The following is a 22,573-nucleotide window of genomic DNA, read 5'->3' on the forward strand; positions in this document are numbered from 1 at the left end:
GTGACTTCGGACCGGTTTCCTTCCTTTAGAAGTCTCCTTCCCTCCTCTGTACTATGCAGATGAAGTTTGTACATGCGCAGTGCTCAGCAGAACGGAAGGCACACTGGAGGGGCTCAGGAAGTGGTACACGTGGTTTCACCTGATCTAAAGGTGGAAACCACAGGGCTGGAGACTGATCAGATATGGGGAAAGGGAAAAAGAAGAACAAGACAGAGGACCAGTGATTTCGCTCCAAGTGGCATGACTAGAAGGATGGCTGGGAGGATGGGGAGGCCACCAGCTGAAACGCAAGTCAACAGGAACAGATTTGAGGTGAGAGGCGCCAATTTTCTATTTGGGGTACAATGAATAGGACATGTCAGTAAGCCACCGAGATAGAGAAGACAGAGCAGGACAAAAGCAGGGCTAGAGCTGAGCCCATTATTTATTAAAGGGAGCTCTACGTAGGAAAGATGTTAATTTTTTTTTTCCTTAAGATTTATTTATTTGACAGAGAGAGAGCCTGCAGAGAGAGGAAGGGAAGCAGGCTCCCTGCTGAGCAGAGAGCCCGATGTGGGACTCGAAAGATGTTAATTTTAAAAGGACTTAACTTGGGGCACCTGGGTGGCTCAGTCATTAAGCATCTGCCTTCGGCTCAGGTCATGATCCCAGAGTCCTGGATCGAGCCCCATGTTGGGCTCCCTGTTAGGCGGTAAGCCTGCTTCTCCCTCTCCCGATTCCCATGCTTGTGTTCCCTCTCTTGGTCAGTCAAATAAATAAAATCTTTCTTAAAAATAAATTAAATAAATAAATAAATAAATAAATAAAAGGACTTAATTTAAACTAAAGAAACATCCAGTGAAAGTAAAACAGTTGACAAAGAATAATTACAAATACATTCCTTTGGCTAAAATGAATACTGGGTGAAAAGCCACATCTCACACAGGCCACCACACAGAGCAGAGAGTCCTTTGTGCTGGGGCTGGTGGCACGGAGAGCAGATCCATTTGTTGCGTTTGTTCTTACCACAGCTGGGGGCTCCTGCAGGTGGAGGCCACAGGTGGAAGCATTATGGGCTCTTCAAGTTGGATGTCCCGTATCTAGGATTCCAGCAATCAGGGAACTTAGGACTTTCCAAGCTCTGAGTAGGCACAGGGGTTGCTGAGATGCCACACCACATGTGGGACTAGTAAGGGGCAGACAAGATGAAGACCCGTCTAGTCTGGGCCTTTCCTGGAAGAACTGTGGCTCAAAGCCACCACGCTGGCGAGCCATGTCCAGTCCACTGGGCTCACCCTGTGCTCTTCCAAACTCGCTTTGCTCTGTTGGAGAAACAGACCCCAGGTGTCTTGACATACACCAAAGAAGAGAGGTTATACTTTTATTTGCTGAGCCAAAGAGGTTCCCATCTTAATACGCTCACTTAATAAAAACTGTGTGTGTACTGTAATGACTTTTTAAAAAGCATGTGTTAAGTTTGAGCTGGGCTAAAACAAGCAAGCCTGAGTCCATTACTCTGTTTTAAGTCCAACCCCGGGTTCTGGAGCAGCAACTGCTCTTGCTAATTAGGATCACATTGATGAGGGGAGAGTGCTAAGACGGCTGCCTTGATGTGATTTTTTTCCTAGGTTGGCCAACGACAGCTTCCCTCTTCTGATGTCTGGGTGCTACAGTCAGCAAAAGGCGTGCGTGGGCTTCTGGGAAGGTCACCGATCTGGTTGGCTTCCATACTCGTCATTTGGCAGAAAACTTGGCTAGTGTGCAGAGACACTTTTAAGTGAATTCCATGGGTGTGGAGACATCCTTGCAAAGCCCTTTTCCTTCCCTTCCACTCCGAGGTGCCAAAAAACCCATTTTACACGGCTCTAGGTTCTGGCTCTGTGTTTGATACATGTTAGGTCTGAAGGTGGCAGCCCGGGGAGGGCTGAGCCCGTATTTGATGCTGGCAGTCCCCTTGTGCAGCTCTTTTGATAGTCTGGCAAAGATACCTGCCCTCTCCCCTCCAGACCATTAGTGACTGCCTATGTAATGAGCAGCAATATTATTTAATGATATTTAAGTCCGTTTCTAGATGGGTTGTGAAAGCTACACGTTTTTCAAGAAATGGGAACTATTTTCACAGTCTCATTAGTTTTCCTTGATCACAAACGCTCAGTTTGCACAGCAGGGTTTTATTCTCCAAGGATGAATATTTCAAAGACAATACATTGCTCCATGGAGAAAACAACTCTAATGGTGACAGTGTCTATACAGATGGTCTAGTGAGATCATTGCTAAGAAGTTATTGTTGATGAACGAACTGAGAGTGAAAAGACACATAAAATGAGGTGTGGTTTGGGTCAGCAAACTTAAAATATTTAGGGCCAGAACAGATGGAGTAATTAAAAAAAAAAAAAAAAAGTGGAGCAAAAAAGGCGAGGAGAGGGAAGGTTCTTTACATTCTCAGGGGGTTAGTAAGACCCGGGCGGGGGCTGGGGGGAAGGGACGAGGAGACCAGACGTGGAGGAGATCCTGCCATGAGGTTTTGTGTTGGAAGAAGGTACAGGAAGGGGTGGGGGAGTCTGTTGGTCTTAAAACTCTTCCATAGGACTGGGCATTCTGGGAATCTGCCCAGCTTGTTCAATAGAAGCTCGGTTTCTAGGGTGACAGATCACATCTCAGGCAAAAGGTGTCCCACTTCCTGTTCTCTCTGGCCCAGGTAACAGACCCCAAAATCTCCCACATGGGCTGCCTCTTGGTGGGTCCACTGGCACACCTTTGGGCGCCGGGCTGAACATCCAGTATCTAGTCATAAGGATCTCCAGAGGATGGTCAAGATGAAAAAGGCTGAGGTGCTCTCATCAGTAGAGTGACCGAGAGGCATACCGGCATGCAGACAAAGGAGGGAATGACTGTATACAGCAAACAGAGGAAGAGGGTCAAATATTAAAGTTGGATTTAAAATACATTAAAGGGGTGCCTGGGTGGCTCAGTGGGTTAAAGCCTCTGCCTTCGGCTCAGGTCATGATCTCATGATCTCGAGGTCCTGGGACTGAGCCCCGCATCGGGCTCTCTGCTCGGCGGGGAGCCTGCTTCCTCTCTCTCTGCCTGCCTCTCTGCCTACTTGTGATCTCTGTCAAATAAATAACATTTAAGAGGGGCACCTCGGTGGTTCAGTCGGTTAAGCGTCTGTCTTCGGCTCAGGTCACCATCCCAGAGTTCTGGGATTGAGCCCCCCATCAGGCCCCCCCGCTCCTCGGGAAGCCCGCTTCTCCCTCTGCCTGCCGCGTTGCCTACTTGTGCCGTCAAAAAATATAAATAAATTTTTTTAAAATAGTAAAATAATTTTAAGAGAAGTATTTAACTGGACTGGCAATGAGATAAAGACAGAGTAAACTGCTGAGTCATGGAATGGGCTCCAAACACCACCACCTCACAGGGGAGCTAAGAGGACAGGTCGTCACTCAGAGGAACTACAGATTCGGCCTTCCCGCACAGCCTGGGAAAGGCTGCTTCACCAGTTCCAGATGGGACATCTGAGAGTGACAGGATATCCTGGTGTCTTGTGGTGTGCTCTGAGCATAACACAAACAATACTCCCTCAGAGGACGGCCCCCAGACTCAAAATCAACACTTCTACTTAACCATGTGCCATTTTCTGGAACACAGAAATTAGCAGGCAGAGGGCTGGAAAATCACAGGGAGGTCCATGCAAGCAACTGTGATGTCCTATGAGCCTTCCAGAGATCAGGGAAACAGTCCGAGAGGCCTTTTCCATTCCCAACAGCTCTTAATATGATTAACTTACTGCGACTCTTAAGGGCACAAAGCTTCCAGGAAGAGAATTTCTTAGGCTGAGTCTATAAAGAATACTAATGAGATACACCAAAAGAAATCACTGAGGCTGAGTCTCAGGGGTTCAAAAGTCCCCCCCTCCTATCTCCTCTATTTGATCTCCCTCGGAATGGAGTCAAGTCTGAACTGCTTATTAAAAGTACACCATGCACAGACCCGTACCCCTGGGGATAAAAATACATTATATGTTTATTTTAAAAAAATAAAATTAAAAAAAAAAAAAAAAACAGTACACCATGGACATAAAGCAACCGTATGCAAAACAGCTGAGCACACCGAGCCTGGCAGGGGTGGGGTTTGGAAGTGTGAGCAGCTTAGGTCTGTTGGGCTCCATTTCTCTTGGCCTGAGATGCTCTGGTTTTATCAGCAATGAAACAGGGGGTAAAAAATTACACACACAGGGACGCCTGGGTGGCTCAGTTGGTTAAGCAGCTGCCTTCGGCTCAGGTCATGATCCCAGCATCCTGGGATCGAGTCCCACATCGGGCTCCTTGCTCAGCAGGGAGCCTGCTTCTCCCTCTGCCTCTGTCTGCCATTCTGTCTGCCTGTGCTCGCTCTCTCCCTCTCTCTCTGATAAATAAATAAAATCTTAAAAAAAAAAAAAGATTCATTCTATTTAAAAAAAAAAAAAATTACACACACTCACAAATGTGTGTGTGTGTGTGAGAGAGAGAGAGAGAGAGAGAAACAAGTTGTAAAGGTGCTTCCTTGGGCCAAACTGTGTCTGCATGGCCACATGTGAGTGGGAAAGGTCCCTAAGCACGATCACCACAAAATCAAAAGGTTACTTTCTCAGATGTGGGCAAATCTCACTTTAATTGCAAAGCCTTCATTTACAGCACACTCAACAATGAATAAAACAATGAAAACCAGGAGAGCTGTGACTTTTGCACATTTGAATATATAAAACTTCCTTGAAATTCGGTAGTTGCGTAAGAACATTCCACAAGAAAAGCACCCTTCCCCTCATTTCTCTGAAGACCGTTTTACATTTGAACAGATGACTGGGCATACTCGGAATTTCAAAATAGCATGCTATACCTTGCAAGAAGATTAGAAGAAAATCTTTTTTCATACTCTTAGGCAAATAAATCCTTAGTGACTAGGGTGGGCATGATAAACTAGCAGAAAGGGAGCACCAAGTGGTACTAAACGCATCAGCTCCTCTCCGGTGACACAGGTGAGACCCGCCTATCCGTGACCCCAGCTGTGGGTGTTTAAGACCAGCCGTCAGAGAGCGGCTGTGAGTCACTGCCTGGAATTGTTGAAAGGTCTCAATTTCGCCCGCAGACAGAATCCTTGAACAGCAAATACAAAACTGCCACTGAATTTAAGTCCTAAAGAATCTTCAGGAAATTCTCGTTTTATTTATATAGACAGGGACACCTACTCCGTCATTAGAGCAATAATCACACAATGGACACGCGTGCTCTGTAAGGTGTGAAGGGTTTGCTCCAACACTGGCTTAAGAAAAGCATCATCTAATTCTCATTTTATTTTACACTCTCTTAACAGAAGGAACACAAAGGGAAGGTGTGATGATGAACTCCCGGCCTCTGACGCGGGGGGCTCATCCCGACTGCTGGGAAGGGAACCCCGGGGAGGACGCCGGAAGCCCAGCGCGCCGCCCTCCAGAGGACTCTACACTGAGTCCATCCACGTGCTCTAGCCACAGTGTATGCTTAAAACTAAAGAGGGTTTCACTTAACGTCTACATTTTAAAACTGGAGCATTTCAGCAACAACGAAGCTCAGAGAGCTCATCCCAGAAGAGAAACAAAAGGACTATTGCTCCGACGTCCGGAACTGAAGTCGCTGTGCTCAGTCCCGCCGCGCTCGCGGGCTCAGGCAGACACGTAAGGGGGCGGCGGCTCCTTGGCAGCCCCATTCACAGCGGTGTCATCGCACGGCGGTAACAGCACCTGAGAAGACACACAGCAGACGCCCGGGTTAGCGCGCACACGTGCACCCCCGCTCCCGAGCTCTCACGGCAACGGGACTCTCACGGAACGGAATGCTGGTCATCACCTGTGCCAAATTTCAACTCGCCAGCAAGTGGCCACACTTCCAGGAGACGTTTTTGTTCATTTTTTTTTTTTTTAAGATTTTATTTATTTATTTGCAAGAAAGAGACAGAAAACGAGCAGGGAGGAGTTGAGTGTGAAGCAGGCAGTCCGATGCTGGATTCGATCCCAGAACCCTGGGATCACGACCTAAGCTGAAGGCAGACATTTAGCCGACTGAGCCGGCCAGGTGCCCCGAGACGACGACGACGACTTTCTTTTTTTTTTTTTTTTTTTTTTTTAAATATCCATCAGGGCGCCTGGGTGGCTCAGTGGGTTGAGCCGCTGCCTTCGGCTCAGGTCATTATCTCGGGGTCCTGGGATCGAGTCCCGCATCGGGCTCTCTGCTCAGCGGGGAGCCTGCTTCCTCCTCTCTCTGCCTACTTGTGATCTCTCTCTCTCTCTCTCTGTGTCAAATAAATAAATAAATAAAAATCTTTTAAAAAAAATAAAAAAATAAAACATCTATCAATTGATGAATGGCTACATAAGATTTTATTTATTTGCCAGAGAGAGAGAGAGCGAGCAAGCGCACAGGCAGGCAGAGTGGCTGCAGAGGCAGAGGGAGAAGCAGGCTCCCCGCCGAGCAAGGAGCCCGATGTGGGACTCGATGCCAGGATGCTGGGATCATGACCTGAGCCTAAGGCAGCTGCTTAACCAACTGAGCCACCCAGGCGTCCCCCAAGACGACTTTTTAAAGGAGAAAGTGGGAAGAGACTTCTGGCCCCTTCTAGGTTTTCTAACCCTGCTCACATGAGCCTGGATGTCAAAGTACCTGCAGGGCCAAAGGGCTGTGTCTCTAGGACTAGAAAGGAAGCAACTGTCTTTTGAAAGGAGAAAGGCTTCTGGGAGATGCCTACGTGTGCACACGAAGAGGGTGGGCACCTGACTGACCATGGGAACCACTCATGGGGAGATCGGCCACCTTTTCTCAGCAGAGCCTCGAGTAATTAACTTCACCTCCATTTCTACACCTGTAATACAAGGATGCCAAAGATTTGGAGGTCTACAGAGTAGTTAACACTGCTCGACGCACACCTGAGATGGGCGATACGATCCGTAAATGGCTCAAGAGGAACAGCACTTGTGCTGACTGACAACCTTCCTGTTCACATCTCGAGTACAAAAACAAGTGCCTGGAATGGTTCATGAACTGGCAACGTAAGGAAACACCGACTAATTCTGTAGTAAAAAACCAACTGGGGCATTTGAACTCAGTATCATCAGCCTAGTAGTATAGTCAACTACCATTTACTAGGCACCTACTAGACAGCAGGCACTGTGGGTACAAGGTAATTAAGAGAAAGGACAGTCCCTGCCCTCAGGCATTCAGAGATGAGATAAATGAAAACCTTACCCACTTCCAATGCTTTGTGCGAAGACAAAGAACATTCACAAATGGAAAAGAACAAAATTATGGAGATCACTTACACTGAAAACGGTAAACATTTATCAATGTTTGCGTTTTCATTTATTTATCCTTTTAGCTTCCAGAGGTACTCACTCACGTTTGAAGTTTTTTGTTCTAAGTTTTTGTCATCCGCTATTCCCAGCAATACCAGACACAGACACACACCCACTCCTACCTCTCTACTTTAACCCACTTGACGACTTTTCCTCTTCTCCCAGTCTCGGAGCCCCTGCTGAGCTGAAGCCCAGTCTTTCTTAACGCCAGAGTCAGGCCCAGTGCGTACTGGGCACAGAACTCCGATGCTGGTGGAATGAATGAGTGAAGCATCGCCTGGGCTGGCCATGGGACACTGTACGTGCACACGACTGCCAAGTGCAGCCTGGCATTGCAGGCAGAGGACGCTGGCACCGGTAAGGGTCCAATTAGGAGACAGAAACCACCCAGTCATTGGAACAGAGTAAACTGCAGAAAGAATGATTAACAGAGGACCAGAGGCGAAGCCGTAAAATCGGGCATGATCAATGCGTGGGTGTGAACAAGACATCAAAGAACACATAGGGAACACTTTAGGCGTCTGGAGAAGAGGGATAAGGCCAAGAAAGGCGAGGCGGCGCTGCGGGTAGACAGGTGAGCACACAGCCAAGGCTGGGCAGTCTGAAGGCAGAGCGCCTGCTGGGACCCCAGTGAGAGGGGGCGGGGGTCAGAGCATGAACAGAGCCCCATCTTCCACCCAAAGGCCCTTCACCCAGTGTGTGGCAGCAGCATTCTCTACAATAAAGCCACAGCTTCCTTCCCTGAGTCTGCACACTGGCGTTTGTGTATGTTTGTGTGTGTGTGTGTGTGTGTGTGTATGTATGCGCGCGCGCGCGTTAGATACGGTAACTTACAGCCAGCAGCACAGCTGTGAGCGAAACTAGAAATACTAAATTTTGCATGACTGAGCTCCAGCACTATGCTCCTCAGCCTCATTAAACAATTACCTGATTCATATCTACGATTACCCTTGGAGAGATTACCCTCAAATACAGCGGAGCTACTTAAAAGGGAGTGAAATCAGCCGCTGCATCCAATTTATTCTCTTTCCCCAGCAAAATGCAACACTCAAGATTCTGCAAAATGTACACAAAAGATTAAACACGACTTTTTTAAAAAGAAAAAGAAGTACTGTAACTTTGCCTTTTTTTAAGATTTTATTTATTTGAGAGAGAGAAAGAGAGGGAGAGAGAGCACAAGAAGGGGGGAGGGTCAGAGGGAGAAGCAGGCTCCCCACTGAGCAGGGACTCAATCCCAGGACTCCAGGATCATGACCCAAGCTGAAGGCAGTCACTTCACCAACTGAGCCACCCAGGCTTTGCCTTTTGTCAAAATGGGTTCACAGTGAGTTAGGTAGTTTGTCACTGCTTCTTGCAATTTATCTTCAAACTTGTTTTAATTATTTATAAAAGTATTGGAGAGAGAGGGAGGTAACATGCAAAGCGGGAGTGGGCACAAGTGGGGGTGGGCCTAGAGGGAGAGGGACAGGCAGGCTCCCCGCTGGACACAAGGCTCCATCCCAGGACCCTGGGATCATCACCAGAGCTGAGGGCAGATGCTTAACCAACTGAGCCATCCAGGCACCCCTACAGGCGCCCCTTTAAACTTGTTTTAAAGTTTCACTTTATGTCGGAATTTTAATATCCCAATATTGGCTTTTGTCTCAAAGATCCTACAGCCTCGGACTCTTTACCCAAAGTCAAGATGCCTGGTGTATGGCATCGTACAGACAGAAGAGTCTGTCCTTTCACCAGGGCTTGTGACTGCCTCACCTGTCTCCGCTTCCTCACCACCACATACTAAATGCAGCCCGAAGAACCGTCTTCACACAGTACCTCATGCTCTTTTCATTGACAGTTGTCCAAATGGAGTATAAGTTTTACATTCTGAAACGACGTCATCTTTTTAAAATATAAATGATGTTAATATTATTGACAATTTCAAGGAAGGGGTTGGTGCCATCAGGGCCACCATACTTCCTCTATTATAGGCTGTCGATACTGACTGGAAACACTTCCTCTTGTCCTTTTCTACTAAGATCAATGAAGTACTTGGAAATCCGAGAAAACTGCACTAGGGTCAATTAAGACAGAACATGCTAGTTAAGATGCCATACAACAAAACTGGTTGATATCCGATTATTCTGACATTTTTAGAAGTTGGCATTTAAACTCCATCTTCCACATTTCGAAAATTTAGTCATTCATAATGAATGGCTAAAAAGTAATCTCTCAGGACTAAGAATATAGGTCACAGCCTACTGCAAAAGGAAGTCACTGTCTGGTACGTGGCAGCTACTCAGTGAGTCGGCAAACAAAGACACATTACAAATCTCAGCCACAGACCACTTTACTTGAAGCAATATTCACAATGAAATTCTAATCTAAGTACCATCCCTTGCAGTCTGTCTTAATAGGAGCTCAACCATGGAGTGACTGTGTGAAAGTGTAACTTTATTCCTTGCAGATGGAAAAATCCCTCTTGCCAATGACCCCAGAAGGCAGCGGTTCATTAGGAAGATTAGACTCTGTCTGGAGTGTCTCTTTAACTGGGAGTTCTCTTGCTCGGTTACAGTGTGCTTGTGGGAAAGGCAACTCCTCAGTCATTTCAATTCAACTCAACAAATACTCAGAGTGTTACCAGAGCAAACTTCATTTTCCTAGCTACATCGATATATAGAACAGTTGGAGGGAGAAAGAAATTAATATCAAAGGTTGCAAAATGTAACAGAGAAGCGATTCCAGCTGGCCATACATCCACCAGTGATTAAAGCTTGGAAAACAAATTCATTCCATCAAATACTAAGAAATGATAAAAATGCTCAAGAGAAAAGAACTATTTATTGGTAAAAATGGGAGATTTTTGGATACTATGGTTAAAGTTGGACTTATGCTATTAGAGCTTAGGCACAATGAAGGCGAAGGCTTATTTGGAACTCTATAGTTGCTAAGATGACATCATCCAAATTGTTCCATGTAAGTTACACAAATGTCTTCAGACATTCACAAGACAACAGGCCAAATTTTGTGTTTGTGCAATTATTTCCCGGGAAGAGTGTTCAGAGCTTTCATCAGATTCTCAAAGAACCATCCCTGGAGATTCGGAGGTCCAAAACCGGGGGTCAGAAGAGGCACGTGGGAAATGGCACCTGAAGTCAGCTTGCTGGCCTGCACCCTAACAAGTGGTACGTTAAAATGAAACCAGTGACCCGGATGACAGCTGTGTGCCATCTCGTCTACCCTGGGTTAGGGAAGGAGAAGCCCTAGGAAAGGAGAACTGACAGATCTGAGAGAGTCAGTGTTAGTAGATAGTTGGCAGATCTCATAGCTACAGAGACAGGATGGGGACTTAGGTAACAGGTAAAAAACTTGGCAGCTAAAAAAACAAGGCAAATGTTTGCTGGGGAAAATCCAACACCATGTAAGAGAATGTCTATCCCGGAGCTCTGCACCGAGCCATACATATGTGCCTTGTCGAAGGTAAACACTGAAGACAGCACCGGAGAATCTGGTATGATAGGAGAAGGACAAGGGAAGCGGAGAACATGAGGAGAGTAAAATCCTGTTCAACAATAAGCAGTCAAAAAGATCTTGAACAGATCATCGAATAGCAATGTAGACATTATTTTTTTAAATAGAGAGGCAAGGGGCGCCTGGGTGGCTCAGCCGTTTACATGTCTGCCTTCAGCTCAGGTCGCAATCCCAGGGTCCTGGGACTGACCCCCTCATTGGGCTTCCTGCTCGGCAGGGAGCCTGCATCTCCCTCTCCCACTCGCCCTGCTTGTATTCCCCCTCTCACTGTTTCTCTGTCAAATAAATAAAATTTTAAAAACAAATAAAATAAAATAATAAGATAAAATAGAGGCAAACACTAGAAGAAACAGGAAAAGGAAGTGAGCGATGCTCACTGCTGGGGTGAGAGGTAAGAGACAGGCAGGGCAATTAGGGAGAAATCAGTCTTTCAATGCCATGAGCTCTAGTTATGCACATGAAATACCACATTGACAACACAGATGACGACTACTAACTTAAAAAACTGAAAGAGTACTCGTAGCAGTGTTAAAGGGAAGAGGACGTCCGTCATCCAGGGGCAACTTTCAACCTGAAGATGGGGGCAGGCTGAGGGCCACATCGCTCCTTTTGCCTCGCTGGCTGGCAGGCGAGCCGTGGGCATGACAGGAGCTTCTGCAGGGGCCTGTAGATGAGCCAACTTGCCAGGTTTGTGACTCTCAAAGGCAAGAGAAGGGTGGCAGGGTCTGGACCCCGTGCAGTATAGACACAAACAAAGCAACAGGGGAATGTGGTGTGGGCTGAAGTTAGTATCTCCGGTGAAACGTGCTCGCCTGGAGACGGTGATCAGGACCCGCCGCACCCCTGCCTGAGAGTCTTCTCCGGTCCTCTGAGCTCCCAACTCCACACTAAAGCACAATGCAGAACACCCTGTGCACCGGTGGGAACTAGAGAACTATGGTGCCCAGAAGTAGCCCCACGGATACACGTGTGCGATGGGAAAATGAGCAATTCCCTCACTTACTACCACACCCTCTGTGCTGCTCATACCCTCATCTGTCCTACCCAACTGCTCAGCCCAGTATCTGCCTCTACCCGACCAGATCTACTCCCAGACCTCCCAGGCATAGCACCTCATTACCAATCCCACTCCGGCTCCTGATTTTTCTCTCCTGGAATGCTTTTCTTTCTCACGTTGCTCCATATAAACCCAAACAACCCACGGCCCAAGTTAGGTTCACTTCTAAGACAGAGATCTGAAACAGTCCAGCCTCGACAACACTCTTCTCCCCATCTTCATGCCACACAATTACAGGACAGTAAATTCTTGGAACAAAAACACTATGATGACAGATTTCCAGATTCCTTGTAGATTGAAGAAGTTCTAAGAAGTCCTGGGTGGCTCAATGGTTTAAAGCCTCTGCCTTCGACTCGGGTCATGATCTCAGGGTCCTGGGATCGTGCCCTGCATCGGGCTCTCTGCTCAGCGGGGAGCCTGCTTCCCCCGTCTCTCTCTGCCTGCCTCTCTGCCTACTTGTGACCTCTGTCAAATAAATAAAATCTTTAAAAAAAAAAAAAAAAGTCCCAAGAATCACACTGGAAATGGCAGTCATTATAACATAGCCCTCTGAACTCAAGACATAAAATCACTTTCCTGAAGCACTTATGTAATTTATCAACTAAATTATTGATAATTCTATACTATTAACCGTCTAATATACATTTACCTTTCTCCTCTTCAAAAAGTTTCTAGAAGGTGAGAGTCTTATATTTCCATATCCCTTTCTCAGAACTGGTTCGTGGTCACAAGCGTGTTCAAATCTAAGTTCTATCACTCAGCAGATGTGTGGCCATGATCAAATTCTAGAGGTAATATGGTGGTGGGCAGTCAAACACAAGACCTCAGTTCAAAGGTCTTCTGTGATTTATGGTCCTCCGTTACTGAATCTGCCTGAATTGCAGTTTGCATATCTGTAAAATGAAGACCATCACAGGCTTCCTTCCAAGCGGCGTTTAAGGATCTAAGGGAGTTAACACACCTAACATGGAGTAGGGTGCCCTGTGTCAGCCTAGCAGCGCACTCAAGCCAGGGGGGGTGGGGAAGGCACACGCAAACTGTGCGTCATGAAAGACCAAGGCACCCAGGTCAAGGTGTAGGCAGTCTGCTGTCTGGAGAGCTAAGAACCTTAGTGGCATTACAGAGATGAGCCTGGAACAACGGGCATGATTCCAGCTGGTCTTGTAAGCAGGGACAGAAAAGAAAAGTGGCCCCTTCTTTCACAGAAGCCAGTGGTCCTCACCATTTTGGGGGGCTGTGGGGGACCTTTGGGAACTTTGGTAACGTTCTCATGTGAGAGAACTCTCCTCTGTGGTCATACACAGATTCTGTTTACAAAATCAACTGCCCTTTTCTACCCACAAAATATGAAAAACTACAGACAATACCACTGGGAATGGAGACTTCTCTTGTGCTGTCTTCTTTGGGGAGCTACAGGGTGGGAAACAAGGGGTCCGGTATTCATGAAAGCACAGCCACAACATATCCATGAACAGTCCCTCGAAGCTGCCTCACAAGTAAGAGAGAGTTGGCAGGACAAAGTTACAATTCTGCTCCCTCCTCTCGTTTTAAGAAAAATTTTTAACGCAAGCAGCTGAGACGGATATTAGGGGTAATCCTAGATCTGTTCCTATATACCAAGAAGGCGAAAAAAAAAAAAAAAAACCCAACATAAAACCACTGGTAAACTTATTTTAAGTATTATCCCACGAGTCACAAAGGCCATCTACATAGCAAAGTGGGGGACATCACCACTAAGAAATGCTACAGTTAAGAAATGGCAGAACCCCCAAAGACTTTTAAATAAGGGGTTGACAAATCAGGTTTATGATTTAGATCGATCTGGCAGCAACGGAGAGAAAAAAAAAACGGAAGAGAAAACAGAGCCGAAAAGACCTAAGAGACTAAACAAGTTGACAAGTTGAGAGAGGACTCCCAGCTCACTGGCCACGGCGACGAGGAAGAAATGGAGTGAGCCCCACAGAGTGCTCTCTCGGGATGACTGCTGGCTGGGTGGTTGGGGGTACGGGCTCAGAGCTGATCTAGTTCACATAACCTAAGCGATTTCCTCCGACAGCGATCAAGAAGAGAGCGAGACAGACGATTTGTTAAATACTTTGGTTCATTTCGTCAATGAGCGTGGGTCCCATTGTGTGTGGGCACTGAGGACACCACACTAACCGAAACGGACGAGGCCTGAACCAGTGGACAGGTTATCTGCTAGTGGAGGAAGCTGATGAACAGAAGTTCTCTTCCATGGGGAAGGGAGGACCTTCTCAGCCGGTGTCCAGTCATAAGACAGTCCCACACACACACTCTTTTCTTCCTCTTTGCCACCGTATCAAGAAGCCTGGCGCCCACAGGGGTAGTGGCTGAGAGCCTGGCTGTGGAGACCATCTTGGTCTACCCAACCCAGCTCCAACGCCTCAGGCCCGCCACTTAACTTCTTAAACCCTTACTTTTCCATCTATAAACAGGGGCCATAACCGTCTAAGCAACGTGCTTAGTGGATAGTAGTACAGGCATGCACGGAGGCTCAACTCTATTCCACGCATTTATGGAACGATGAGATGGCCTGTACTACTGGACACACTCCAAGTGTTAAAATGACCCAGAAGTAGCCAAAATGGAAATTAACTGGGATATAGTTTTCATTCCATACATGAATGGATAGCTAGACACAGAGATGGATATAACAAGAAAGAACAGAAGGGGAAGGAGAGAGAGAGAGAGAGAAGAAAGGAAGTATGTACTATTCTTTTTGACAATAAACTAAAACCACCATTTATGGAACAAATCTTTGTAAAAAAGTGAATGACAATGCATGTAACAGCTTTAACTACTCTCTTACAAAATTTTAGTGACCGTTTTACAAGCAAATTATTCTTATATTCATTTTCTACTATAGTTTGTTAAATATAAGCCTGATTCAAATCCATAGACAAAATCAGAAATATGGGAGAACTGTAACTTTCTCAGGAAAGAGATATCCTTTGCAAGAGCCAAAGGATTAGGGGCTGCTCTATGCCAACTCACTTGCAGGAGGGGAAAATTCAACTCGGAGGTCTTTCAAGGCCAAAAGCCAGGACCATTAAATTCCTCGGGATGGTTCAAATAGTTGTCCTACAAATGCCTAGAAAACTTGGCTGAAATTCCCACTAAGGCAGAGGTCTCTGAACTCTGTGGGCCAACTCTGGCCTGGCACCTGTTTTTCATGTGGCCTGCGACCTAAGAACAGTTCTGAACATTTAATGGTTTAAAGGAAAAAAAAAAAAAAACACTTTGTGATATGTGAAAATTACATAAAATTCTAATTTCAGCATCCATAAATGCAGTTCGATGGGCACACAGCCACACTTACTCACGTATGGATTACCTACAGCTGGTCTCACACTACACCAGCAGGGCTGAGTTGTTACGACAGACACCATATGGCTCACAAAGCCTAAAATATTGACTCTCTGGCTCTTTATAGAGAAAGTTCGCCTTTGCCTGTTCTAAGGGAAGAAAGCACTACCCTGAATCTGGCCCTTGGAAACAGGCTACTGTCAGATGTGAAATTACACAGCCTTACAACCACCTCAGCATTTAGAGGCACTTAGGGAACTCTTCCAAAGGTCCATTTCTATTACTCACAGGAAGTCAAAATGTTCTCTTCTTCGCCATTTGTTAAACCCCGTAACAGTCCACAATGTATCTTGTTTAAAACAGGCAGCCGTTAAATTAATGCTTGTCTTAAATTGGTCACACCACACCTGCCTGTTTAGAGGAGCTGCCTTTATGCATGCCTAACAGCAAAGGGGAGATAGTGGACTCACAAGTCTTCACAATTAACTGAAATAACCATTTGGGCACTTGGCACGGGGTTATCACAAACAGAAAGTCTGGGTTATCTTTAAGGAATCTAGATTTAACTATTTTCAAACTTTGAAAAATATCCTCACCAATAATATAAATAAGTAAAGACATACACATAACTGCATTTTTAAAAATCTAAGGTACATGTTTCTGTACACTTGAACATCTAAATTTAGGCTTTGCCTTGTAATCGACAGCATCTAAAATAATGGTGCAATTTACAACTGGCGGCATCTTGTATCCAGTGAATCCAACCCACCAGGAGATGAGGTAAGCAGATTTTAGGAGGTTCTAGTGAGAAATCCCCCTGCCGAGCCCTGCCAGCCAACGGAATCATTTCCAAAAGCCAAGACAGAGGATTTTATCCTCAATTCACTGCAAAACTACTATAAATTATACTTGTTTGGTATTATAGGAGGAAGTCATTATTTCTCTTAATTCTCAGCAGAGAATTCAAGTTCTTTTATAGATTATCCTCATAATATAGAACTCATACTTCAAATAGTTCAAATTGGGTCAAAAACTCTCACTAGCGAGGTATTTGGTCTGGAAATGCCAAAATAATACAGCAGCTGAGACTGAACGTTAAGAACCTTCTGAGCACTTAAGTATCTAATGCTTAAAAAACTGTATCTAAATAAATACATCTTTAAAAGCCTATACTTTTTTCTAAAATAAAAATACTTAATTTAACTACAGAGGAGATGGAAGAAATGGCTGGCATGCATCACCACGGGAACCTTCTGGAAAACACCCCGGCTTCTTCCCCAGCGGTCCCCCAGCCTGATCTCCCAGCCTGAACGTGCGACGCCACCTACTGCGCCATCTCCTTAACAATTCTACACCATTCCTTCCAGAGGCTGCCAAGGCAGCTGTAGAACTCCTCACTGCCTCACATCTCAGCTTCTTTCCCATTTTACCCAGTTCCCCCTTCCCTACACACACCCCTCCCTCCCTCACATCAGTGGAAAGGGAGAAATGTCTCCTGCTTTGATTTCCAGCATCCAATGAATCAATGTTTAATTTTCTATTACAATCTAATTTGTGCCTACGAGCTTGGTTTTTTCCCAGCTGTTAATTGCAATACAAACTTCCGTATTCCGCTTTTTAAAACATCACAAGCCTTTCTTCCATTACTACGTCTGTAGTTCATAATAATTTCTATGACAATAAAGGCATTCTGTCAAGGGGATGGACCCTTATTTTACCAAACCACTCCCCAGTTATTAGACAATGCACTTTGATACTTACTTTTGCTGTTAAAAATGATGCTGCACGAACATCCTTATACATTTTTCTTATTGCTTCATTAAGATATATACCCAGGGGGCGCCTGGGTGGCTCAGAGGGTTAAGGCCTCTGCCTTCGGCTCAGGTCATGATCTCAGGGTCCTGAGATCGAGCCCTGCATCGGGCTCTCTGCCCAGCAGGGAGCCTGCTTCCCTCTCTCTCTCTCTGCCTGCCTCTCTGCCTACTTGTGATCTCTGTCTGTCAAATAAATAAATAAAATCTTTAAAAAAAAAAAAAAGATATATACCCAGAAAATTTTCTTTTTTTTTTATTTTTTTTAAGATTTCATCTTGTGAAGTGACCGGGGGTCACTCTCCTGTGTATAGGGATTAGGAGAACCTTCTGCAAGGGATCTTGGGAGACCAAATGAGCTCATTTACATGAAGCACCCAGCTTAGATCCTGGCAGATGGCAACCGCTACTCAAGTGTATGGGGAAAAGCTGTGTTCCCAAAGCCATGGACCAGGGAGGTGTTAAGAGATGCAAAAAGCAGAGCATCACTGGAATTATTCAGCCCTCAGGTAGATGGCATCTGCAGCAACAGCTGTGGAGACAGCACACCGGAAGGTGGCTGGGCCAGGTAACTTCCAAGGTCTTGTCCTAGCCTCAGAGTAAGGGGTTTTTATGTTTCAGGTACAGTCATACACAAGAGATACCCCTGAGAATCATCTCACTCCACAGCCCCTCAATGATCACCTTTCATTTCTACCTCCTCCAGCTCTCTCAAATCCTTCCCCTCTTCCTCACAGTATCTCAACTGTTGCCCTGATCAGACCCTGAGCATCTGCCATCCTCACAGGAACCTTAACTCTGGAAATCGTCTAATTGCTCTCTCTGCTTCTCTGAGATTTTGCCAAAGGTCTATCAACTTCTCAGCTCTCTTGGCCTTTTAAAATTAAAGGCTGGGTGGGGGAAGCTTAAGGAGGAGAGATCATACAAACTATTAAGCTGCAAGGCAAAAGGAGACCTACCACTGAAATGTTACAAGTAAGACCCCCTTTCTGGATTCCAGTATGTGGTATACCAGAAGTTTCTGAGTCTAACCCACAGGCTACTCTTTCAAACTCTACAGAAAGTCCTCTTCTTAAACAACCTTGCCCTCTGCAACCCACCACTGCTTCTGGACCCTCTGGTTGCTACAGGCAGAGGTCTGATGAAAGGTTATGTGTTGCTGGTGAAGTGTGTTTAATGAATCCGAAATGGCCAGGACTTGAAGAGAACTTGAGAGCCAGACTAGTAACTCGTCTTCTGGGGAAAGCCCTCTCTTAAACTGTTTCTGAAAGTGATGACCTTTCCTCAAGAATCCTCAAGATTCCTCAAGAATCTGAAAAAAAGAAAAGAAAAAAAAAAAAAAGACTCTGCAAGACAGGAATCAGAGATTCATCTTGCCATCAGTCTAGCTTCTCCAGCATGAAGGACCTTCTTCTGAAGTCTAACTAAAAATCTCTCCTCTTGGCAATTAGTTTATTCCCTTCCCTTTACCTCTCTCTACAGCGGAGAGGAGGAGGGGGGAGAATAAAGGGACTCGTGTTACATCGTCAGGAACCTGTTTCTAACCATAGCCAACCTAGGCAGAAATGCCTGATTTTTAAAAACAAGAGGAGGAGGGGGAAAAGCAGCAGATTTTTTATGAACAAATTCTGAAAGTTGTTAGGATCACTATTAAATCCCACCCAACCCCCAACCACCTCAGCCAAACAGGAATTTGTGTTGTGGCTTTTCTGACAGCCCAAGGTCAGCCTTTTGTTAACCTCCGGCTGCCAGGGAGATAATCTGGCTTCCACAGGGTCATTGACTTCCCCCCACCCTTTTTCTTTCTTTCTTTCTAACATTTTATTTATTTATCAGAAAGACAAGAGCATAGGTGGGGGGGGAGGGGCAGAGGGAGAGAGAGAGAAGCAGGCTCCCCACTGAGCAGAGAGCCCTGATGTCGACACAGGGGCAAGATCCCAGGGCCTGGGATCATGACCTGAGCTGAAGGCAGACATTTAACGGACTAAGCCATCCAGGTACCCCCACTGCCATTTTCTTAACTGTGTTCTTCAACCACTCAAACTCAAAGCAAGGTACCACACAGCAAAATACTTTCTGAAACCAACACAATAAACCCGTATGTAATGTTAATCTGGATTTTTACCCACAAAATGGCATGGCATGACAGGCTCTACGAAGTTTAAAATTTTCCTATTTATCCCTAAATAGGAATTTTCCTACATTACTCAAGTCAATGAGATGCCATTTTGGCTAAATAGTAATCTCGCTGCTTTTGGAGTGCTCGGACTCCAAAGGAATCATGTTCCCTACTCTGGGATTTAACTAAATACCGGGTATTACTATGATTCCAATCTTCACTAGTATTAGCAAGACAGATTAAAAGAGTTTTTAAATCTCGATTTGCATAAATTTTAATGTGAAGAAAATCTGTTTCTATAATCTACATGTTTGGTATTTAACACATTTTTCCTTTTAGGGCCAAATTTTGGTGGAGGCAGGGGAGAGAATGTGGTATTACATAACATATATTCAGAGCGTGATTTCTACCACGGTGTCCAAAAAGGAGGGTGCTTAGGGTACCCTGTAACGGAATGCAGCGACTCAAGGGGGCACTGTGGGATTTTTTTTTTTTAATTCCAAGGAAAACACAGCAAGAAGTGGCAGGTATCACACTCACTTCCACTCTTAAGTTGTTTGGACCTGACTACTTAAAATGCAATGGACAGTTAGGTATTTCGTTTGACCTATTGGCACCATGGAAAAAAAATACCAAAGATCATAGAGCATTATGAACTAATAGAGTTTGTGTGCCCCCTATGTCTTAAGCATTGCTTTCCAAGGTTTTGCTATGATTTGGTTGGGAAACTGGAGGTTAGATTAACCCAGGGAATGATTCCAGTATCTGGTAACTCATCCATCCTCCGTCTCAGTAGTGTTTGAGAAACTACATATCCGGCTAATAATATGTGTTCGTTTTTAGAGGAGAAAAAAAAAAAAAAAAACATTTATTTTCTACCAACAAGAGCCCCCAGAGGATGCGTCCACAGAGGTCACCCTGAGACTATTCAGCCTGGGAGAAAAGCCATCTGGCTTAGAATCTGATAGGAAGTGAAAGCAACATGTTATTATGTCAGTGTGGATTCCCAATAAGACAGGGACAAAAGAGCAGCATACATTATTACATGCTACAAGGATCTTAATACAGCGATGAAGACCAGCGAAAATGACAGAACTAGATCATTCCAACCCCCACTTGGGGTCTCAGAGTGTGGCTTTGGTATATTTAGAGTTTTTAAGTTGGAATGCAAGCATTAACTCCTTTCATTCGAGTCTAAACAGTCTCCAAACATGGGGAGCCCTGCTTAAAAAGAATTTCGTTCTCCAACCCTGGAAATCTAGATATGGTCTCCACCTAAAAGAAGCAGTGCTCCTTGAAGAAATGGCGGATTCCGGGTCTGGGATTATAAATGGACAAGAGGAGCATCAAGGATCCTGTCAACTAGACAGCCAAGAAGCCATGGTTCTGTCAAAAGACCCCAGGGGGCCGACCTGCAGAGGCTCCCACTGCCCAAAGATAGTACAATTTGAGCATCAATAAGGATTTTAACTAAAATGTACAAGCTTTTTAGAGAAAGCTTTTATTTTTTTCCCTTTGAAAGTCTCAAAGGGTACGGAATAATAGGTTAAGGTTTTCTTTAGGCTTACTGGTAAAATATATCAAGATAGTTTACTTTTCAATTGGACACCCCCAGCTCTTCTCATAGGCCTCTTTTCATGACTTCATGTGTTACATAAAAACAAACAAGCAAACAGAAAAACCTTCACTGGTCACCATTAGAGAATGACAGACCAACTCGCCACTGGGACAACTGATAAATAACAAAACCAAGTATATTCACCCAGGTCACAAGTACCACTGCGTAAGCAAATCACGGATGAGGGAAAATTGCTCTTTACAGAAGTATTCCAGCTAATGAATGAACAAGGAGTGATGGCATGTAATTATATTGCAAACCCTAATGAGTCACTGAATCCAGGTGTTAGATATTCATGGCTGCTGGCATCCCCAAGGACAGAATCAGCCAGACATTATCTGCCTCTTGCTTGAAGAACCAATGACCAATTATAAAGTAATATTGCAGCAAAAAAGGGGGTGGTGGTGGATATGAATGTGGGAAGCCTCTAGATCCGAGCGCTGATCTACTGGGAATACAGAGGACTACATTACAGGCAGTCAGACTACTAGTCTGTAGGACGAACTAGTTTCCGTAACAAAAAATTAGAATTTTTATTAATACAGATTGACCCATAGCTCCTATTTAAAATAAACCACTAGAAAAACATGTATGAGACAGCTGGAAATCTGAGCACTTAATAGATCTCTTATGCTATTAAGGAGTTATTATGTTAGGTATAATAAGGACTTCTTAAAAAAAAAAGCACAACATCATCTTTTTTTAAAAAAGCTTTCAAAATACTGTCAGAAGAGCTGAGATTCGGGTGGTATATTTAGCCTACATTTTGGAGTAGATTACAACCTACTTATGAGAAATAATAAATCTTTCTTCCCCAGGAATATGCTTCTATAAGAAATACACACACACACATACACAGAGAAAAAGAAAGGTTCACTGGGAACTTTGAGAAAGTAGAAACATTATCAGCAACACAGTTTCCTGTCTTAAAAATGTCAAGTTGGTAGAGCATGATGACCAAGAAGATAATGACCAGTAACCACTGCTGAACAATTCCCCAGCCCCTCCTGTCAACAAACCAGGAAACCATCACAGTTGGCTTGAGTCTATGGTCCCAAATCCTAGTGACTCCAAATCACCTGCAACCTGGAAGCTTTTCTGAAGAAAAAAGTCCATTATTAGTGGAGCTAGGGAAGTCCAGTTGAAAGTGTAACTATTTTGAATCTATGTTAGTTTGAATAAAACCTCCCTGTTATTCCATGTTTAATTCTGAATCTTTCAATGGGAGAAAATAGAAAGCTTCCTCTAAAAAGCCAAGTTGGATGCACTTTAAGGATTTACTCATGGTTCTTAAATTCTCTCAGCACCCCAATTCCTACAAATGTCAGAGTATCCTTGGATCTGGAGGTCTATCTATACAATGCATACCTTTTCAGCCATTCCACCTGGCTTCCATTAAAAATACACACCACCCTTCAGAAAGCCGTGAGCAAACCACGCCCAACAGCGCACTAATACTAACGTGTGAGGCACAGGCATTATCGTCCCTGCAACACTTCTAAAGGCTCACAACTGCAACATTCAGGTGACATTCTGATGCATCTTTACTGTTTAGCAACTCTCTTGGTTCCTCAGACTCAAAAACCTCAAACTTGGTTTAGATTTCTCATTACATCAGCAGGACAATAAATGTACCCTGGGATTTCTTGTTTAGGAAGAAAGGCAGGAAAAAAACTTACAGCTAACTAAATATCCAGAAACTCGGAATGAAGGAAAAAGTTCCTTAAGCCAGTAATTTTACCAAAATTGTGATCATTACAAACAGCTATTTCTTTAAAGAGACTTACGGACC

General features: G+C 44.8%; 1 protein-coding gene and 1 long non-coding RNA gene across 2 annotated transcripts in view; one reads left to right on the top strand and one right to left on the bottom strand.

Annotated features, from left to right (window-relative positions):
* On the top strand, positions 1-16,955 carry LOC309860565. Its single transcript, XR_014309450.1, has 2 exons — positions 1-312; positions 16,443-16,955. It is a non-coding gene; the product is annotated as an uncharacterized lncRNA (long non-coding RNA).
* The window catches only part of LAPTM4B (lysosomal protein transmembrane 4 beta), a 76,787-nt gene continuing 58,824 nt past the window's right edge, over positions 4,611-22,573 (bottom strand). Inside the window, exon 7 of the mRNA XM_082722806.1 lies at positions 4,611-5,734. Coding sequence (XP_082578932.1) covers positions 5,657-5,734 — 78 coding nt within the window. The 3' untranslated portion in view covers positions 4,611-5,656. The remainder of the gene's footprint in view (positions 5,735-22,573) is intronic.

This window comes from Mustela nivalis, assembly GCF_964662115.1.
Source record: "Mustela nivalis genome assembly, chromosome: 2".
In the NCBI taxonomy this organism is placed as follows: domain Eukaryota; kingdom Metazoa; phylum Chordata; class Mammalia; order Carnivora; family Mustelidae; genus Mustela; species Mustela nivalis.